This window comes from Microcaecilia unicolor, chromosome 10 (assembly GCF_901765095.1).
Source record: "Microcaecilia unicolor chromosome 10, aMicUni1.1, whole genome shotgun sequence".
Classification (NCBI taxonomy): Eukaryota; Metazoa; Chordata; class Amphibia; order Gymnophiona; family Siphonopidae; genus Microcaecilia; species Microcaecilia unicolor.
Genome location: NC_044040.1, coordinates 84,173,590 through 84,195,417, shown reverse-complemented (window position 1 = coordinate 84,195,417; position 21,828 = coordinate 84,173,590). Strand labels below are relative to the sequence as shown.

At 41.6% G+C, this 21,828-nt stretch overlaps 1 protein-coding gene across 1 annotated transcript in view; it reads left to right on the top strand.

Annotated features, from left to right (window-relative positions):
• TBC1D30 (TBC1 domain family member 30) overlaps positions 1 to 21,828 on the top strand; it is a 252,698-nt gene that overhangs the window by 154,929 nt on the left and 75,941 nt on the right. The window contains 1 exon segment of the mRNA XM_030216536.1: positions 13,547 to 13,715. Coding sequence (XP_030072396.1) covers positions 13,547 to 13,715 — 169 coding nt within the window.

The window sequence follows — 21,828 nt, the reverse complement described above, 5'->3', positions numbered from 1 at the left end:
GGAGCTCTTATTCTCTATATCCATCCCATTTGCTTTGGAAATGGAGGGGCAACCCAGGGCAGAACCATTGGAAATGCTCTAATTTATCAGTCCCCCTAAGAAATTTGTGACAGTGCCCATTCACAGAAGCAGGTGCAGACTGTCCTCTTTGTTCAGCAGGTTAACTAGAAGGTTGACTCTTATGTACAGAGGGGATTCAAGAAGCTACTGGTGGTCAAATCTGCTGTCAAAAGGGCCAAGAGTTCAAAGAGTGGCAAGGATCTTGGGAGTCTTTTGGGAAGAAGTTTTCCAGAATGCTGTGCTTACCTCCTGCATAGCTTCTTAGTAATTTTTCTTGGCAGTGTGGAACATTGTGGGCATTGTGGCAGAGTTATGGATACCTCTCCCACAGAAGAAGGCCAATTATCAGCTAATTGCCAAGGGGAAGGAGTATGGAAATACATGGTCCATGTTACTTATGTTTTCAATACAGCATCCTTGGCATCCAAAGAACTGCATGTCTGTGGGCCTCAGACCTCAAGCCAGAAGTGCAGGAGAAGCTGTCTGATGTGCCATGCCATGGAGAGAATCTCTTCAGAGAAAAGTTGTAGGAGACTGCTACTCTCATCAAGCATCAGGCACTCTTAAGACACTCTTTTCAGGAGTTTTAAATTATTAAAAAACTCAAAAACACTAAGATGGAGTCAGCAGTCCAGCAGCGAGAGGGGTGCTATGCAGTCTTTTGCATTGAGTGTCACATGTATGATTATCTCCCAGTTGGTAGAGATGTCATATGTGTGTGCCCGATGCAAAGAGCTCCTAGCTCTCAGAGAATGTGTCCGTTCTCTTGAGGCTAGAGTAGCAGACTTGGTGGAGCTCAGGAAGACAGAGAGGTACAAAGAGGAGACCTACAGGGATGTTTTTTCAGAAGTCCCACCTCCAGTCTGGTAGCCCCTGTGCTACCTTGGAGGAGGGAGGTCTTCTAGAAAGAGAGCATCACCCTGGTGAAGTAGGAAGTACTCCTGTAGCCAGGACCTGCCCACCAGGGGATGTACTATCCTCTTGCACCAAGGATATGTCTCCAAGTGCTGCCCGGGAGGGAAAGGTTAGGACAGCTGTTGTAGTTGGTGATTCGATCATTAGGCATATAGATAACTGGGTGGCTGGTGGACATGAGGATCACCTGGTGACTTGCCTACCTGGTGCGAACGTGGCAGACCTCACGCGTCACCTAGATAGGATTTTAAAAAGTGCTGGGGAGGAGCCGGCTGTCTTGGTACATGTGGGTACCAATGACATAGGAAAATGTGGGAGAGAGGTTCTGGAAGCCAAATTTAGGCTCTTAGGTAGAAAGCTCAAATCCAGATCCTCTAGGATAGAATTTTCTGAAATGCTACCCGTTCCACGCGCAGGGGCCAAGAGAAAGGCAGAGCTCCGGAGTCTCAATGCGTGGATGAGACAATGGTGCAGGGAGGAGGATTTTAGATTTGTTAGGAACTGGGTGACATTCTGGGGAAGGGGAAGCCTATTCAGAAAGGATGGGCTCCACCTTCACCAGGGTGGGACCAGGCTGCTGGCATGGCATTTAAAAAGGAGATAGAGCAGCTTTTAAACTAGAAACGGGGAGAAGGCCAACAGTCGCTCAAAAGCGCATGGTTCGGGATAAGGTATCTTTCAAAGATATCACCAAAACAGGGAAGATAGGGTTTCCTGATACTGAGGTTGCAAAAGAGACCGTAGTAGATCAGGTGTCCTTAAATAAAAATAAAAATCAGACAAAAGATTGCAACTTAATACTGTCAAGTACTAAGCATGATGTAAATAGGAACAACAAACATAGTTTGAAATGTCTGTATGCGAATGCCAGGAGCCTAAGAAATAAGATGGGAGAGTTAGAATATATTGCACTAAATGAAAAATTAGATATAATAGGTATCTCTGAGACCTGGTGGAAGGAGGATAACCAGTGGGACACTGTCATACCGAGGTACAAATTATATCTTAGTGATACGGTGGATCGAATTGGTGGAGGGGTAGCATTGTATATTATGGAGAGCCTTGAATCAAATAGATTGAAAATTCTGCAGGAAAGAAAACACTTCTTGGAATCTCTGTGGATTGAAATTCCATGTGTAAAGGGGAAAAGGATAGTGATAGGAGTGTACTACCGTCCGGCTGGCCAGGATGAACAGACGGATGCAGAAATGTTAAAGGAAATTAGGGACGCAAACAAACTGGGCAACACAATACTAATGGGTGATTTCAATTACCCTGATACTGACTGGGTAAATGTAACATTGGGGCACGCTAGGGAGATAAAATTCCTTGATGAAATCAAGGACAGCTTTATGGAGCAGCTGGTACAGTAGCCGATGAGAGAAGGAAAAAATTCTAGGCCTAGTCCTTAGTGGAGCGCATGATCTGGTCTGGGAGGTAATGGTGCTGGGGCCGCTTGATAACAGTGATCATAATATGATCGGATTTGATATTAGCTTTGAAGTAAGTATACATAGGAAATCAAATACGTTAGCATTTAACTTTAAAAAAGGAGACTATAATAAAATGAGAAGAAGAGTGAAAAAAAAACTTAGAGGAGCGGCTGCGAGGGTCAAAAATTTACATCGGGCGTGGATGCTGTTCAAAAACACCATCCTGGAAGCCCAGGCCAAATATATTTCGCATATTAAAAAAGGAGGACGGACCACAGCCAGCGTGGTTAAAAAGTGAGGTGAAGGAAGCTATTAGAGCTAAAAGAAAATCCTTCAGAAAATGGAAGAAGGAACTGACTGAAAATAATAAGAAACAGCATAAGGAATGTCAAGTCAAATGGAAAGCGCTGATAAGGAAGGCTAAGAGGGACTTCGAAAAAAAGATTGCGTTGGAGGCAAAAAAAATTTGTAGCTATTAAAAGCAGGAAGCCGGCAAAAGAATCGGTTGGACCGCTAGATGACCGAGGAGTAAAAGGGGCGATCAGGGAAGACAAAGCCGTAGCGGAGAGATTAAATGAATTCTTTGCTTCGGTCTTCACCGAGGAAGATTTGGGTGGGATACCGGTGCCGGAAACAGTATTTGAAGCTGATGAGTCGGAGAAACTTAATGAATTCTCTGTAAACCTGGAGGATGTAATGGGGCAGTTCTACAAACTGAAGAGTAGCAAATCTTCTGGACCGGATGGTATTCATCCCAGAGTACTGATAGAACTGAAAAATGAGCTTACGGAGCTATTGTTAGTAATATGTAATTTATCCTTAAAATCGAGCGTGGTACCCGGAAGATTGGAGGGTGGCCAGTGTAACGCTGATTTTTAAAAAAGGTTCCAGAGGAGATCCAGGAAATTATAGACCAGTGAGTCTGACGTCGGTGCCGGGAAAAATGGAAGAGACTATTATTAGAACAAAATTACAGAGCATATTCAAAAGCATGGATTAATGAGACAAAGTCAACATGGATTTAGTGAAGGGAAATCTTGCCTCACCAATCTACTATATTTCTTTGAAGGGGTGAACAAATGTGGATAAATGTGAGCTACTTGATATTGTGCATCTGGATTTTCAGAAGGCGTTTGACAAAGTACTTCATGAAAGACTCCAGAGGAAATTGGAGAGTCATGGAATAGGAGGTAGTGTTCTATTGTGGTTTAAAAACTGGTTAAAAGATAGAAAACAGAGAGTAGGATTAAATGGTCAGTATTCTCAATGGAGAAGGGAAGTTAGTGGGGTTCCCCAGGGGTCTGTGCTGGGACCGCTGCTTTTTAACATATTTATAAATGACCTAGAGATGGGAGTAACTAGTGAGGTGATTAAATTTGCTGATGACACAAAGTTATTCAAAGTCGTTAAATCACGGGAGGATTGTGAAAAATTACAGGAGGACCTTACAAGACTGGGAGACTGGGCATCTAAATTGCAGAAGACGTTTAATGGGAGCAAGTGCAAAATGATGCATGTGGGAAAGAGAAACCCAAATTATAGCTACGTCATGCAAGGTTCCACATTAGGAGTCACAGACCAAGAAAGGGATCTAGGTGCCGTCGTTGATGATATGTTGAAACCTGCTCAGTGTGCTGCTGCGGCTAAGAAAGCAAATAGAATGTTAGGTATTAGTAGGAAAGAAATTGAAAACAAAAATGAGGATGTTATAATGCCTTTGTATCGCTCCATGGTGCGACCGCACCTCGAATATTGTGTTCAATTCTGGTCGCCGCATCTCAAAAAAGATATATTGGAATTAGAAAAGTTGCAGAAAAAGGGCAAAGAAAATGATAAAGAGGATAGGATGACTTCCCTATGAGGTCTATAAAATAATGAGTGGAGTTGAACGGGTAGATGTGAAGCGTCTGTTTATGCTTTCGAAAATACTAGGACTAGGGGGCATGCGATGAAGCTACAATGTAGTAAATTTAAAACAAATCGGAGAAAATGTTTCTTCACTCAACGTGTAATTAAACTCTGGAATTCGTTGCCAGGGAATGTGGTAAAGGTGGTTAGCTTAGCGGAGTTTAAAAAGGGTTTTGACGGCTTCCTAAAGGAAAAGTCCGTAGACCGTTATAAAATGGATTTGGGGATAATCCACTTTCTGGGATAAGCAGTATAAAATGTTTTGTACTTTTTTGGGATCTTGCCAGGTATTTGTGACCTGGATTTGGCCACTGTTGGAAACAGGATGCTGGGCTCGATGGACCTTTGGTCTTTCCCAGTATGGCAATACTTATGTACTTATGTACTCACTGGTAGGTATTTTCCCCCCTTCAACCCCTCACAAACAACTCAGGGACCTCGCTCTTGCACTAGATAGCTGAGGGCCCAAAAGGCCCAACCAGCCAAAATTGTGGACAAGCTTTCAAGTGGTTCCAGCAAGGTGGCCTTGAGAACCTCAGGTTTGTGGATTCTAAAGTTTGCCTGGGAAGGTTATTGCCTACACTTAGAATAAATTCTTCTAAATTGCTTGCCAAAGTTAGGCTCACAGTATCAGGAATTACTTATCAAGAACACTCTTCCGTCTTACAGGCAAATGCAGTCAAACCCGTTCCAGTAGGGGAAAGATGGAAGGGATTTTATTCCAAGTACTTTCTGATCACAAAGGAAAAAAAGGAGGAGGGGGTTGTAACAAAGGTCAGGAATCGTGAGCCCTTGGGCTACTGCCAGTGACCGGCAGCAGCATGCGAATCATCCAAACCAGGATCAAGGCTAAAAACAGGGCTAGAACAAGCAGGGGTGGAACTGATGCTGAAGACAGACAGGGCTTGAAACAAGCCAAACTGAAGCTGACGACAGACAGGGCTTGGAACAAGCCGGGCCGGAACTGAAGCTGAAGACAGACAGGGCTTGGAACAAGCCGGGCCGGAACTGAAGCTGAAGACAGACAGGGCTTGGAACAAGCCGGGCCGGAACTGAAGCTGAAGACTTACAGGACTGGCACAGGCAAGGTTGGGATTGAAGTAGAAGACTGGCAGGACAGGAACAAGCAGGGCCGGAACGGCAACAAACACACAGACAAAAACTCATCTGAAGACCTTTTTCAAAGGCAAAGCCTGAAAGTTCCCAGGTACTTTATAAAGGCATTTACTGATGATGTCACAAGTAAGAATGAGGCTTGGCTGCAAGAACACCAAAGCGAGGTTTGGCTTCAGGAACACCAAAGCACGACTTGAATGATCTCTGGAAAACGACCGGGAAACAGGAAGGAAGCAGTCCACAGGGCCTGGTCACTGGAAGGAGAGGTGTGTGTAGACCCGGGGCATGGCCACAACCGTGACAGGGGCTGTCTCATCCTAGACCTGAGGACCTTGAATAACTTTCTTGCCAAGCAAAAAGTCAGACCGTGGGCACCCTTATACCTATGATACAAAAAGGACATATGTTATGTGCTCTGGACTTAAGGATGCTTATACCCACAAACAGGTACATCCAAGTCACAGGAAGTATTTGAAATTCAGTATAGGGAATACTGCTTCCAGTATCGCATACTACCATTTAGCCTCATGTCCATCACCAAGAGTTTTCACAAAGTGCCTTGCAGTCATTGCAACATCTCTATGCAGACTAGGGGTGCATGTGCTTTTCTTCCTGGATAATTGGCTGGTCAAGAGCACATCAGAGAGAGGTGGAAAAGAATCAATGCACATGACCATTTGAGTCCTAGAGCTACTAGGGTTCATCATAAACTCTCCCAAGTCTCAACTCAACCCTAATTAAAAATTGCAATTCATTAGAGCTCTGATAGACAGCACTAATCACCAAATAAAGGGTAAAACCATCTCTGCTCATCCTTTAGTTGTTTGCATTATACAGATCTTGCTTCTATTAAAGCCTTTCATCAAGCCACCTGTAGTGCTATTTGGACTTCAATGTCACTTTAACCCACCTGTGTAAAGCTAATTTTGAGCCATTATAAATACCTGCCACCTGAAGTACCTGACCTTGGATGGACCTAATTTTGGTGGTAGTCACTTTAGCCCATGGGGTCAGTGAGCTGCAGGCCCTAGTAGCTGATCCACCTTACACAAAGGTTCTTAATAATTGAGAGGTCCTACGCACTCATCCTAAGTTCCTTTCAAAGGTAGTGTCAAAATTCTACCTCAAAAAAGAAAGAAGAGGAGGGGTCTCCACAAGAAGCACCAAGGCAGACAAACAGCGGTCACCATCAAAAGAAGAGGCAATGTGACCAAAGGTTCATTAGAAAAACATCTTTATTTGATAAAACACTGACCCGACACAGCTATATTTCAGCATGCATAGCTGGGGTCTGTGGCTTTGTCTTATATTCATATTTGAATAGTAGTTCACTATCAATGTGAGGCTTGGTTTACATATCAACAGTGTCTGCCATGTGAAGTCAGAGGGAATCACCTATTATGCTGGGGATTAACCACTGCTTCACCAGCATAGTAGATGGTTTCATCTGACTTTACGTAGCAGAATACTTCAGCTAGATTGATCTGCCAGGCAAAGAAATGGGAAAGATCAACTCTGTTGTTGAGACATCTGCATTGGCTTCCTATAGAAGCATGAACCATGTTTAAATTATGTATGTTAATATTCAGTATTATTCATGGTTCTGTGCCTTTTTGCAATTCACATTGATTCTGTCATTTTCTTCCTCCGGGAAAAGTCTTTGTTCAAATGGTCAGTTAAAGCTAAATTACCCATCTATTGATGGTATTAGATACAAATCGGTCCATTCTCTATTGATCCCGTACCAGTCTGCAAGGATTTGGAATGTTTTGCCTACAGAAATTAAACTGGAAACAAACAGTGAAATATTTAAGAAATGCTTAAAAGCTTTTCTATTTGAGTGGGATTTAAATGATTAACCACTTACAGTTAAAAAAATGTATGTATATTTCTGGCTATGTGTGTTCCCAATATCTAACTCAAGATGGATTATCTTATTGTGGTCCACATTGAACCTTATAGGCAAATGCAGAATTTAAATGTATTTCTTTCATTTTTGCCCAGGCTGATCCGGAAGTCCACTTGAGTTCAGCCTCTGTAAAGGAAATTTGCAGAGCTGCAGTGTGGTCTTTGGTCCACACAGTCACATCTCATTTGTGTTTGGAACATGGCTCCTGGCACGATGTTTTGACCAGAATCTATTTGGGGTGTAAAGTCCAACCCCACTCTGCCTTATCCTTGCCCCCTCCAGTCCATTTGTTTCAGTTTAAACTTAGATAGAGATAGATATATAGATAGAGGTAGATAGATATATAAACAATTATTTGTTATTACAGCTGTACCAAATAGAATATTTTACTATTTTGGCCAAATACAAATAATAAAAAATATTATTCAGCCAAATACAAATACCGAATACAAATAATGGGCATTGAGCCCATAACAAATAATAAAAGAAGCAACGTGAAATCAGAGATCAATTGTTTATTTCAATAGGATTTAGCACAGTAGAACACGGGACTATTCGTATTCAAATTTAAATCACTATTTGGCCGAATACGAATAATGTAGTTGGGACACTATTCGGGGCCGAATCAAATACGAATATTTGATACAGCCCTATTTATTATTCAGTTGTTGTTACAATATTCTTGGTCCTTGCCTATTGCAAGGCCAAAATGTATCCCTTATTTTAGTTAAAAGCAGCTTTTCACTAGGGAGTTCCAGGTGTGAGACTATTTTCTCCTTGGAGAAGTTATGCACCTGTAGAAGGCAGAATTCTCATAATCATACACATCTTCCCTCCTACCCTTTGGAGTTGTATTCTATAAGATAGTAACTGGCTAGGTTCCACGCAACAGCAGCAGGTGGGAAGACACACGCGTGTAGAGTGCAACATTCTGAAAAGTTTTTGTATACAAGCTAGAAAACGTTCCCACACAGGCCCCATTGGGTGACAGTATAAGACTATGTATCCTGCTGTCCTTGCAGAACAACTGCTAGAGGTACATACTTTTGGTTTACAGTAGCTCCATCTTAGTCATGCTATAATTTCCTAGTTAAGTACAGGATTAAAGCATATTTTAATTTTTTCGTCTCTATGAAATAATATCATTAAAACAAATTAGAGGATATTCAATAAAGAATTTTTTTTATAGTTTCTATAATTTTGTGGTACATATTTTTATATATTCAGAAAAATAGTTATGGGAGAGTTATTGATTTGTTGCCACAAATATTTTACATTATTTTATCATTGCCAACAAAAGACTTATTTGTTTCACTGAATTTCACAATGTATGGATTTGGATTTATTTCATTAGAAAACAATATTGAGGCAGCAGATTTGTGAAGCACAAATGCATCCCACCTATGCAGATACAGTCAGATGACTCACTTCCATTAAAACATTAAGTCCTTCCTCAGGATGAATCCATCAAATTTAACACAGATCAAGTGATATCAAACTCAAAAACATCAACACCATGGAAACCTGAATGTGGAGTACCACAAGGATCACCGCTTTCACCAACTCTTTTTAACTTAATGGTGACACCATTAGCCAAATCACTATCCAACCAAGGACTCAACCCGTACATCTATGCAGACGATATCATGATATATACAGTGGGGGAAATAAGTATTTGATCCCTTGCTGATTTTGTAAGTTTGCCCACTGACAAAGACATGAGCAGCCCATAATTGAAGGGTAGGTTATTGGTAACAGTGAGAGATAGCACATCACAAATTAAATCCGGAAAATCACATTGTGGAAAGTATATGAATTTATTTGCATTCTGCAGAGGGAAATAAGTATTTGATCCCCCACCAACCAGTAAGAGATCTGGCCCCTACAGACCAGGTAGATGCTCCAAATCAACTCGTTACCTGCATGACAGACAGCTGTCGGCAATGGTCACCTGTATGAAAGACACCTGTCCACAGACTCAGTGAATCAGTCAGACTCTAACCTCTACAAAATGGCCAAGAGCAAGGAGCTGTCTAAGGATGTCAGGGACAAGATCATACACCTGCACAAGGCTGGAATGGGCTACAAAACCATCAGTAAGACGCTGGGCGAGAAGGAGACAACTGTTGGTGCCATAGTAAGAAAATGGAAGAAGTACAAAATGACTGTCAATCGACAAAGATCTGGGGCTCCACGCAAAATCTCACCTCGTGGGGTATCCTTGATCATGAGGAAGGTTAGAAATCAGCCTACAACTACAAGGGGGGAACTTGTCAATGATCTCAAGGCAGCTGGGACCACTGTCACCACGAAAACCATTGGTAACACATTACGACATAACGGATTGCAATCCTGCAGTGCCCGCAAGGTCCCCCTGCTCCGGAAGGCACATGTGACGGCCCGTCTGAAGTTTGCCAGTGAACACCTGGATGATGCCGAGAGTGATTGGGAGAAGGTGCTGTGGTCAGATGAGACAAAAATTGAGCTCTTTGGCATGAACTCAACTCGCCGTGTTTGGAGGAAGAGAAATGCTGCCTATGACCCAAAGAACACCGTCCCCACTGTCAAGCATGGAGGTGGAAATGTTATGTTTTGGGGGTGTTTCTCTGCTAAGGGCACAGGACTACTTCACCGCATCAATGGGAGAATGGATGGGGCCATGTACCGTACAATTCTGAGTGACAACCTCCTTCCCTCCGCCAGGGCCTTAAAAATGGGTCGTGGCTGGGTCTTCCAGCACGACAATGACCCAAAACATACAGCCAAGGCAACAAAGGAGTGGCTCAGGAAGAAGCACATTAGGGTCATGGAGTGGCCTAGCCAGTCACCAGACCTTAATCCCATTGAAAACTTATGGAGGGAGCTGAAGCTGCGAGTTGCCAAGCGACAGCCCAGAACTCTTAATGATTTAGAGATGATCTGCAAAGAGGAGTGGACCAAAATTCCTCCTGACATGTGTGCAAACCTCATCATCAACTACAGAAGACGTCTGACCGCTGTGCTTGCCAACAAGGGTTTTGCCACCAAGTATTAGGTCTTGTTTGCCAGAGGGATTAAATACTTATTTCCCTCTGCAGAATGCAAATAAATTCATATACTTTCCACAATGTGATTTTCCGGATTTAATTTGTGATGTGCTATCTCTCACTGTTACCAATAACCTACCCTTCAATTATGGGCTGCTCATGTCTTTGTCAGTGGGCAAACTTACAAAATCAGCAAGGGATCAAATACTTATTTCCCCCACTGTATCCCGTTCAAACACGATCTAACAGAAATCACAAATTAAATTAAACACAGCCTCCAAATAATGAATTCATGGCCGGATGCATTCCAACTAAAGCTAAATGCAGAAAAATCACAATGCCTTATTCTGTCCTCACAATATAACACAATCAAACCAAGCACCATAAACACCCCAGATTACACCCTCCCGGTCTCAGAGAGTCTGAAAATTCTGGGAGTCATAATCGACTGAAATCTAACACTCGAAGACCATGCGAAAAATACTGCAAAGAAAATGTTCTACTCAATGTGGAAACTTAAAAGGATCAAACCTTTCTTCCCAAGGGAAATATTCTGTAGCCTTGTACAATTGATGGTGCTAAGTCCTAGATTATTGCAATGCCAACTATGTCAGATGCAAAGAGCAAGTCATTAAGCAGCTTCAGACAGCTCAAAACACAGCAGCCAGACTCATATTTGGGAAAGCGAAATATGAAAGCACCAAACCCCTAAGAGAAAAGCTACACTGGCTCCCTTTAAAAGAACGAATTGCGTTCAAAGTTTGCACCCTGGTCCACAAAATTGTTCACAGGGAAGCTCCGACCTATATATCAGACCTCGTAGACTTGCCTACTAGGAATGCAAAAAGATCATCTCGAACATTCCTCAATCTCCACTACCCCAGTTGCAAAGGACTGAAATATAAATCCACGTACGCATCCAGCTTCTCCTACGTATGCACGCAACTATGGAACACATTACCGAAGGCCATAAAATCAATACATGACCTAACAATCTTCCGTAGACTACTGAAAACAAACCTGTTCAAGAAGGCTTACTATAATGTTCCATCTTGTATACAAAATAAATAGACTTTACACGAACTAGACAAAACCGAACTCATGGCACTTGACTGTATAACCTCACTGCTATTAAAGAAAGCTACACAATACGCACTACCAATCTATTTCCTAAATTGAAGATGACATCTCTATAGTCGACGACCTAACTTATGCTACAACTCATGTTATCACTTAGAAACCTCTATGCAATGCCATAATGCATTCCTCTGTACCATGTATGTATGAACCTTGATGGAAAATCATTTTTATGCAATACCACAATGTATTCTTCTTTACCATGTATGTATACAACTAAATGTATTACCATTTGAAATTCTGTACCTGGAAATGGCGATCGCCATCACGGCATAATGTAAGCCACATTGAGCCTGCAAATAGGTGGGAAAATGTGGGATACAAATGCTACAAATAAAATAAATTTGCACCAAGAAAAGCCCACAAAATAGGTTGAGTAATACAATTTGTGTTGCTTGAAGGCTGCTGGAAAATAAATCCCATACCTATCAAAAAATAGCAACCTGTTGTTGTTTACTCTCTCCTTAATATTGTTGATTATCGGTAAAGACTAAGATTAGGCGAGTTTGATTCTGTCCACATAGTTAAATACAGTTCTGTGCCACAAGCAGGTTGAAATCATTTAACGATCTTGGTGTGCTTAGAGCACCAAGTTCCCTTGTAGTTCCCGTTAAAGTAGAGATATGAAATATCTTTATTTACAAATATGTTATCCAGCTCTTTGAAAAAAAAAACAGCAAAGCAGTCTACATAAATGATATTTCTAGAAATTACAGTAAGACATTCAACAACAAATGGCCACACACAGATGTGAGGTGCTATAGGATAGCAAAGCCAAACTAAAAAATAGCAACTGAACACAATATAGGAGGATTGTGCTAGTTCCAGTTCTTTTTAAACTTTCAAGTAGATAGCTGCACTTGAAGAAATAAGGAATCCTAATCTATGTAGACTTACAGATAAAACTTGAATTGCTTTAAATAATATTGTGCAGTTCTAGGCAAGGTGATGGTCACAAATTTCAACAGCCAACTAAACCATTCCCAAGTAAAACCCTTTTCCAGTAAATTCTCAATTCGCAATCCAATTCTTCTTTAATGTAGCTATAGTAGCAAATAAAGAAAATCAACTTATAGTTCAGTTGCTTGAACAGAATTGTTGCCTTCTGCACATAGAGTCCATATCTAGACCAGCTGAGATGTAAAGTTTATAATATTTAAAGGAGAAAATATCCTGGGAAAATTCTTGAAAAAATGCACTGGGAAATGATGAAGAATTTTGATGGAATTACAGTAAATTCAGGAGGGATCAGCCCCTAGAACAGCTGCTGATCACAATGGTATGCTAGGAAAACTGGGCTCTCTCATACCACCCGCAGGGGCAGAGAGGGAGGGCTGGCCCTAGCTTAGAAATATGAACCAATAGGAAAAGCTCACAATACTCACAGAGAGCAAGGATATGCTCTCAGAAGGAACTGATCACGGGAAACTGCAAACTACCCCACACTACACAGTGCTATCTATTACACAGACAATGCAGTTACATACAAATAATACTCTTACTAAATACAACAATGCACTCTGCCTCCATGAGCATGGGGGCAGAACAGATTTGCAGTGTCTCTTAAATATCCCCCCTTTGGCTTGAAATGTGTTTGCTTAGGCAAAACTTATTTTATGCATGTTCAAGAGCTACATGCTCCACCAGGTATTTTGATGCCTTTGCTTCATTGTTTCAGTAGGTATAAGTGTTAGTGATTTGTATTTTCGTACTGCAGCTTTTAAGATGTGGTGGGGGGGGGGGGGGTTGTTTGTTGTTTTTTTGTTTTTAAGATGTAGGCTTTTTGAGTGCTGTACTATGTGCTCCTTAGTGAATGTATTCCCAACTCAGTTTGCCTTATACTGATCTACAACATATATGACTGCTTGATATGCTATGGTACTCCATTTCAAATGTGCTTGGTCATGTTGTGCCCTCTTGATCCATAGAAGGTCAATGGCACTAAGTCGTAAGAAACAATGAGAATGTGGACACATGAAAAAGTTAAATTCTTATGGCTACATGTTTGTAATAAATTGCTTTTCCTCTGTTTTCATGTATAGATTATGATTTACCTCATAGATAAAGTACTTCCAGATAGTTATTTTGTCAATAATCTTCGTGCGTTATCAGTGGATATGGCTGTCTTTCGAGACCTCTTGAGAATGAAGCTGCCTGAGCTTTCCCAGCATCTTGGTACTCTACAGAAAGCAGCTAACAGAGAAAGTGGAGGTAGGTTTGACAACTATTGGCAGGTTGTTTTTGGATATGTGGTGATTTGTGATTTAAATTTTGAAGTAGGTTAATTTCATTTCAAAAATAGAGAAAGGGTTATGGAAAGAAAGAATGAGAGACTAAACTGACAAGAACTGAATGACAAGCATAGTATACATTTTTAATAAGTAGATATATTTCTTAGATTCAAAACACCCAATACAAATATTTCAAGAAGTGAGACTTGTGCATTATATATCACTTTTTTCCAAGCAAAATTACTTTTCATATTCAACTTAAATGCTTTAGAAATATAGATAATACACTGTGTAGTGGGCAACTTGGGAGCATATTTATTGCTTCTGGAGCCACTTTACAGAGAAAAGAGAATACATCTCCCAATCACACTGGGATGGTAGACTAAGAAATTAGAAAATAAAGGGACATACTCAAGATCACATAGAATGATAGGAATTTGGTTTTGAATTTTAGATACAGTTACTTGTCTTGCCAGATCTGAGTTCAGGACAAATTAATCAGATAACTTCCTGCCCAAGAGGCCTTACAGTTTGTGTTTGAGGTAATGGAGGATAAGAGATTTGTCCAAAGCTAAATAACTTCTTACAAGATGAATTAAGTTTTAGAGAAGAAGCAGCAGGAAAGGAAAGCATATTTCTCTGAACTGATCTGCTAGAATGATAGTGACAACCAATAGGCAAAGATAAACATAAGTAAACAGGACAACATCCATATAAATTTTTAAAAACTAAACATTGCAAGCTTGTCGGGCTGCTGTGCTTATTCGAATCTACTCAATACTGGTTAGTAAGCTAGTGTGATTTTACTCTATGTACTAAATGCACTGATTTTGTGCAGTGAAGGAGGGAAAGACCTCAGAAGCTCAGCCTGTGGAATTTGTAATGTACCACAGTAGCTGGGCGAACCTCCTCATAGGTCTAAAAAATCTCCTATTGATTTAACCTTTTTTTTTTTGTATCTTTTTCTTAAGAATTTTTTGTAACTTATTCCTTATACTGTTGTCTTTCAACATGAAAAGACACTTATCTGAAAATGTTGCTGCTTATACGGTGAGCTCAACAGAGCACTTCCATTTCACTCTTTGCTTCTTCAGGAGCTACACCTGTAATCGTTTCTTTCAGAAAGTCCTAGATACAAAAGAGAAAACTAAACATAAAATCTTGAATTCAATTCTTACAGCTACTGGAATCCAGTGCAAAGATTTCACCAGTGATGTAGCCCATCAAATTGAGATTTTATTTTTTAAGTATCACTCTTGCTGCAATTCTTTGCAATAGCTGAATTTTTGGAGAGACCAAGATATAAATAAATTAGAGTAATCAATTTTAGAAGTGATTAAAGCATGAATTACTTTCTGCAAGCCATCAGAAGAAAAAATCTTAAGAATTTTCTGATATTTTGGAATTTATGGTTCCTTCAGTAATGGCAAGTTTTCCAGGTCCTGAAGCAGCAAAGAATCCCTGAGCCATCACACCACCACCGTCACATTTTGACTGTTGGTATGATGCTTTTATTGTGGAAAGCTGTATTTGCTTTATGACAGACATAATGGGAACTGTGTTGTCCAAAGAATTCCACTTCTGACTCTTCTGTCCTTCTGTCCATAAAACATTATCCCAAAAAAACATGGGGATCATCCAGATGGGTTTTTGCAAATGTGAGGTAAGCATTGATGTTACTCTTGGAAATCAGTAGTTTCCACCTTGCTATTCTCCTGTGAATCCCATTTTTGCCCAGTCTTTCTTATTGTGGAGTCAGGAACACTAAGTTTAGCAGAGGCTAGAGAGGCCTGCAGTTCTTTGAAACATAGAAAGAAACATAAAAATTTAGAAACATGATAGCAGATAAAGGCCAAATGGCCCATCCAGAGCATCCACTTTCTCCTCCTCTCCCTAAGAGATCCTACATGTCTGTCCCATGCTTTCTTGAATTCAGAAAGTCTTTTTCTCCACCTCCACTGGGAGGCTATTCCATGCATCCACCACCCTTTCTGTAAAACCTCTTAACTTCATCCTATGCCCTCTCATTCTGGAGTTTTTCTTCATTTGAAGAAGGCTCTCCTCCTGTACATTAATTCCACAGAGATATTTATCATTTCCCCTCTCTCCTGCCTTTCTTCCAGAGTATACATGTTGAAGACTCGGTACGCTTTATGACAGAGACCACTGACCAGTTTTGTAGCTGCCCTTTGGACCGAGTCCATCCTGTTTATATCTTTTTGAAGGTGTAGTCTACAGAATTACATACAGTATTCTACATGGGGCCTCACCAGAGACTTGTACAAGGATAATATCACCTCTTTTTTTTTTTTTGCTGGCCATTTGTCTCCCTGTGCACCTGAGCATCCTTCTGGCATTGACTGTCACATTTTCTATCTGTTTGGCCACCTTAAGATCATCTGATACGATCACCCCCAAATTCTGAAAAATTTTGTGACTTCCCGGATGAGTTCTTGCTGTGCCTTTGGAGTAATTTTGGCAGGCTGACCACTCCTGGGAAGAGTCACCACTGTTCATTTAGAGATAATGGCTCTCACTATAGTTCAGTGGAGTCCCCAGAGCTTTAGAAATGGCTTTGTAACCCTCTCCAGATTGATATAGTTCAGCAACTTTTTTTCTCATCTCTTCTGGAATGTCCTTTAATTGTAGCTTGTAGAAACTTTGAAGTGACTACTGTCATGGTAAGGCTCAATATATAGTGAGGTTCAGATTCAGCATGATTGGCTACAATCAAGCCTCAATAAGCTGAATCTAATTATGAATTTAAATTTAGTTAAGTCATTAACAGGTGGGCAGTTACTTTTTCACATGAGTGATATGGGTGTTCCTTAAATAAATGTGGTAATTTTAAAACTGTTACATGTTTACTCATGTTTCCTTTGTCTCATGTTACATTTTGTTTATAGATTAGAAACCATTCAGTGTGATGCATATGGAATAGAAAGGGGGGCAAAAATGTTTTCACATTACTGTACATTGGACACTTCCAAAGCTCCTATTGCAATAGTTACATGAGAATGACATTCCTCCAAAAACCTTGTCTTGACTAGATAATGTAAACAATTTCCCCTGAAAATTTACATATAGTACTGTCTCAAAATGCCTATCTACCTGTCTGGGGTTACCCCACAGCCACTTACAGAGCCTATCCCCAGCACAGCTCAACTCCGCCTGCACCTGCTACTTGTGCTCTACACTTGCACCCTCCTCCCACCGACTAGGTCACAACTGCCTCTGGGCGAGTCTCCCATTCTCAAATTATCCCCATTGATATCTAGGTTACTGGGGCCACACTCCCAGTGGTCCCACAGTTCCCAGGAAGCACTCACAGACCCAACACACAAACCACGGATTCTTTATCAGTCCAGACAAGCAGAGCAAACAATTTTGTTTATTCTCATAAAAACTAAACACTGAACAAAAAAATGTGCAATTAGCAAACAATAACAGGTAACTGAAATATGGATCAATTAAAACACTAACTAAATATCTATATACTGTCTAAACAGTACCTGGGAAGGTCAGGACATATAACTGTTCACAGAACCTCAGCAAAGAGATCTGTCTCTGTCCTTCCTGGCTAGGACTGAAGCAACAGACAGCATCTGCTGGGTAATTTTCAAAACCCCAGGCCAGTCAGAACCCAGAACAGTCAAGTTTCAAATAAAAACTGGTTACATCACTACAGACACTTCTTATTATCTGTGTGCCAAATAAAGAAAGACATCAGGCCAGTGTAACAGCTCTAAGCATAAACATGTACCATCTGCTGGCCAAATAGGAGAAATACACTTCAGTATAATTCAGGAAAATATCCAATACATTTTACATGCTTAAAACAGACTGTTTCTTCACAAGTACCTTATAGAATTGTTTGCTACTGTTAAGTTCCATTTTGGAAATTAGCTTTCAGAGTTTAGCATTAGTCATATCAAAGGATGAAGGAGAGGAAGGACCCCTCCCCCACCCCTTTCCCACCCATCATCATCTGTGGCTCACTCAGATTGATCTCTCAGTACCAGGAATAATCTGATTTAATTTCTTCTTCCTTACTCCTTAATGGTCCAATGTTAAAACCCTGTTCCATAGAAGACAGCTTGTACAGCCCTATGTTTACACTCCATATTAACTACAAAATTAATGAAGAGAATCAAAAAAATTTACTAAACCATATAGAAAGAAAAAAGATTCTCTGTATTCTTATATATAAGCAGTGGAAATAGGAATAATGAATAGGGAGGAAAAAGCCTCAAGAAGCTCCCAGCTAGCGGCTAAAAGAGCAGGACTTCATCATTGGCAAAAAACCTCCATGATAAGTTTAATTGCAAATTATATAGTTAGACACAAACTTGTCAAAAATAACAGCTTTAAATACTTGGCTGTGAAGTCTCTTTTTCCAATTATATCAAAAACAGACCATGACCTACGGTAGCCAGCATTTTGTTGAGCTGCGTCACGGACAATTGGTCAGAAAATTTAAACTCCATTGAAAAACTGATGGAACTGAAAATGTGAGATTTGGTATGGATTGGGGTAAAAGGGGGGGGGGGGTGCATGTGCTTCAACTTTCTGTTCCAATCCTCCCACTCATACATGGAGAAGGGTAGTTAGTGGGGTTCCTCAGGGGTCTGTGCTAGGACCACTGCTTTTTAATATATTTATAAATGATTCAGAGATGGGAGTAACTAGCGAGGTAATTAAATTTGCTGATGAGACAAAGTTATTCAAAGTCGTTAACTCGCAACAGGATTGTGAAAAATTACAGAAGGACCTTACGAGACTGGGAGACTGGGTGGCTAAATGGCAGATGTCGTTTAATGGGAGCAAGTGCAAGGTGATGCATGTGGGGAAAAAAGAACCTGAATTATAGCTACGTCATGCAAGGTTCCATGTTAGGAGTTACGGTCCAAGAAAGGGATCTGGGTGTCGTGGTCGATAATACACTGAAACCTTCTGCTCAGTGTGCTGCTGCGGCTAGGAAAGCGAATAGAATGTTGGGTATTATTAGAAAAGGTATGGAAAACAGGTATATGGATGTTATAATGCCGTTGTATCACTCCATGGTGCGACCGCACCTTGACTATTGTGTTCAATTGTGGTCGCCGCATCTCAAGAAAGATATAGTAGAATTGGAAAAGGTGCAGCGAAGGGCGACTAAAATGATAGCGGGGATGGGACGACTTCCCTATGAAGAAAGACTAAGGAGGCTAGGGCTTTTCAGCTTGAAGAAGAGACGGCTGAGGGGAGCCATGAGAGAGGTATATAAAATAATGAGTGGAGTGGAACAGGTGGATGTGAAGCGTCTGTTCACGCTTTCCAAAAATACTAGGACTAGGGGGCATGCGATGAAACTACAGTGTAATAAATTTAAAACAAATCGGAGAAAATTTTTCTTCACCCAACGCATAATTAAACTCTGGAATTCGTTGCCGGAGAACGTGGTGAAGGCGGTTAGCTTAGCAGAGTTTAAAAAGGGGTTCGACGGTTTCCTAAAGAACAAGTCCACAAACCTCTACTAAATAGACTTGGGAAAAATCCACAATTCCAGGAATAACGTGTATAGAATGTTTGTACGTTTGGGAAGCTCGCTAGGTGCCCTTGGTCTGGATTGGCCGCTGTTGTGGACAGGATGCTGGGCTCGATGGACCCTTGGTCTTTTTCCAGTGTGGCATTACTTATGTACTTATATATTTTCTATCTATTTGTCATCCTTCAAGGCTGATCCTACCACCCTCCACTTTTTCCCAGGACTAGTCTAGCATATTCTTCCTTCCTTGGCATACACACACATGGCTTGTAATCTTACTCAGCAGAGAGTGGTCCTCTGTTTCCTGCTCTCATCCCTTCCCCTTTCAGGGAAACTGCTGGGACTAGGAGGGTAAGGACTGAGAGAAGGGAAGAAATATTTTGGTTCCTAATCCGGATCCTCACCATCTATCTTGCAAGAACAGGAGGGAAGGAATGAGGTTGGTGTGAACAGAGTAAGGCAGAACACAACAGAGAAGAACTGTTTTGCTCGCCAATCCAGTTTTGCCCCATTCTTTATTTTTTTATTTTGTCCTCCTAGGTAAATGGCACAAACCAACGCTTGATTGCCTTACTTGACAGATATACCAGGGATATCGAACTCTGTAATAGGCTAGTCCATACTTGCACCCCTCTCTCATTTTCACAGTCATGTGATGGCATCGACCTGAGTGGACGCCTGATGGCTCAGCTCCTCTCTCCTTAACTTTTAAAACCTACTTAATCGATAGAACTTGCAAAGATAAGCGACCCAAACGTAAGCTGAGAGTCTTAGGAACGAAAGCGCAGGTTATTGGTGGGGAAGCGGAGTTTTTCCTTCTGAGGGATGCCGGTTAAGAAACGCGGCCTGGGCGAGAGAAAATTCACGCAGTGCACAAAAAAATGGCGGAGTCGCAGCCTTCGTCTCAACTGCCATCTCACCCTTGTGGCCTGCAGGATGATAATGTGCAGGTGTCCATGCGGCACCTGTCCCAGCTATTGGATGATAAGCTTGCCAAACTGCATGAAGGAATTGAGGAAATAAAAGGTAGCATAGCGGGGCATGCGGTGCGGCTCCAACAGGCGGAGGAACGCATCTCCACCCAAGAGGACCTTGCGGCTGCGGCAGAGACTCAAATCAGCGAGCTGGAGTCTCGGGTGTAAATTCTCACAGATAAGGTCGATGACCAAGAGAATCGAGGCCAACGGAATAACCTGCGTATCATTGACGTACCTGAATCGATTTCTGACTTTTTGAGCTGCTGGAGCAATGGCTGCCGAGATCTCTGGGGCTCCCCTTGGAGACAGGCCCAGTTCAAGTGGAACGTGCTCACAGAATTGGAGTGCACAGGGAGGACTCGGGAAGAGCACGACCAGTAATTGCTAGGTTCCTGAATTATGCAGTCAAAGCAAAGTTGTTGGAATTGTGCAAGAAACAACACATGCTGAAGTATAAAAGCAATAAGCTGCTGCTCTTCCAGGACTTCTCACTTGGGGTAACAGAGCAGAGGAAACTCTTGGCTCCCTATTGCTCACAACTGTATACGAAAGGCATTCGATTCGCCTTTCAATTTCCGGCCGAAGTAAGGATCACCTATGAAAACCGCATCATAAGTTTAACTAAAGTGGAGGATCTAAAGGCCTTCCTAGAGAAGAATACCCGAAGGTGTAGAGCACAGTTGGAGGAATGTGTGTGGGAGAGTTGGGGGGGAGGAAGAGCGAACAAGATAAGGGCAGTGGGGGGTGTAAGGAGGAGGGGGAGGAGTTCGGGTGGGAGTGGGATTATGGTCTGTCTGTATGTATGTGGGGGTGTGGCTGAGGTTTGTGTGGATATGGAGGGTTTTGGGAGTTGTGTTGTCGAAAAGGGAGTTAGCAGGAGGAGGGGTTGTGGAGGGAGGGGGCTCTTTCCATCGTGAGTAGGATGAGTGATGGATGGGGAGTAGAGTCTAAGGGAATTTTGGGGGATACTTGGGGGTTGAGGCTGATTGAACTTAGAAATGGGGCTAGCTGGGTGAGACGAGACTTGAGCATGCAGAAGACTTTACAGGCCATAAAGGTTGATTTAGCTGGGATGCCACTCCTAATGTTACCAATAATGTTGTGGACTAGCAGATATATTTAGGAACAATGGTGGAATGGGTAGTCTGCGGGTGGCTACTTTGAATGTGGATGGTATTCATTCTCCTATAAAGAGGAAAAAAATTTTAAACTATTGTAAGCATCTCAAAGTGGATGTCCTCCTGGCTCAGAAAACTCCTCTCTCTCCTTTAGAGCATGCTAAGCTAAAACAAGAGTGGGTGGGAGAGATTGCTTTTGCTTCTTTCAATAACAGGCAGTGGGGTGTGGCTATTCTCATTCACAAAGCTTTGGATTTCACTAGGCACAAGTTAATACAGGACCCAGAAGGGAGATTTGTAATATGGTTGGGGGTGTTGCGGGGTCAGCAGACTGCCCTCTTCTCGGTATATGCCCCGAATGTGTATTCTCAGAAATTTTTCTCCTCACTCTTAGCAGCACTAGTGCCTGTGCGAGAATACCAATTAGTGGTAGGCGGGGACTTCAGTATTACAGCAGATCCCACTGTGGAC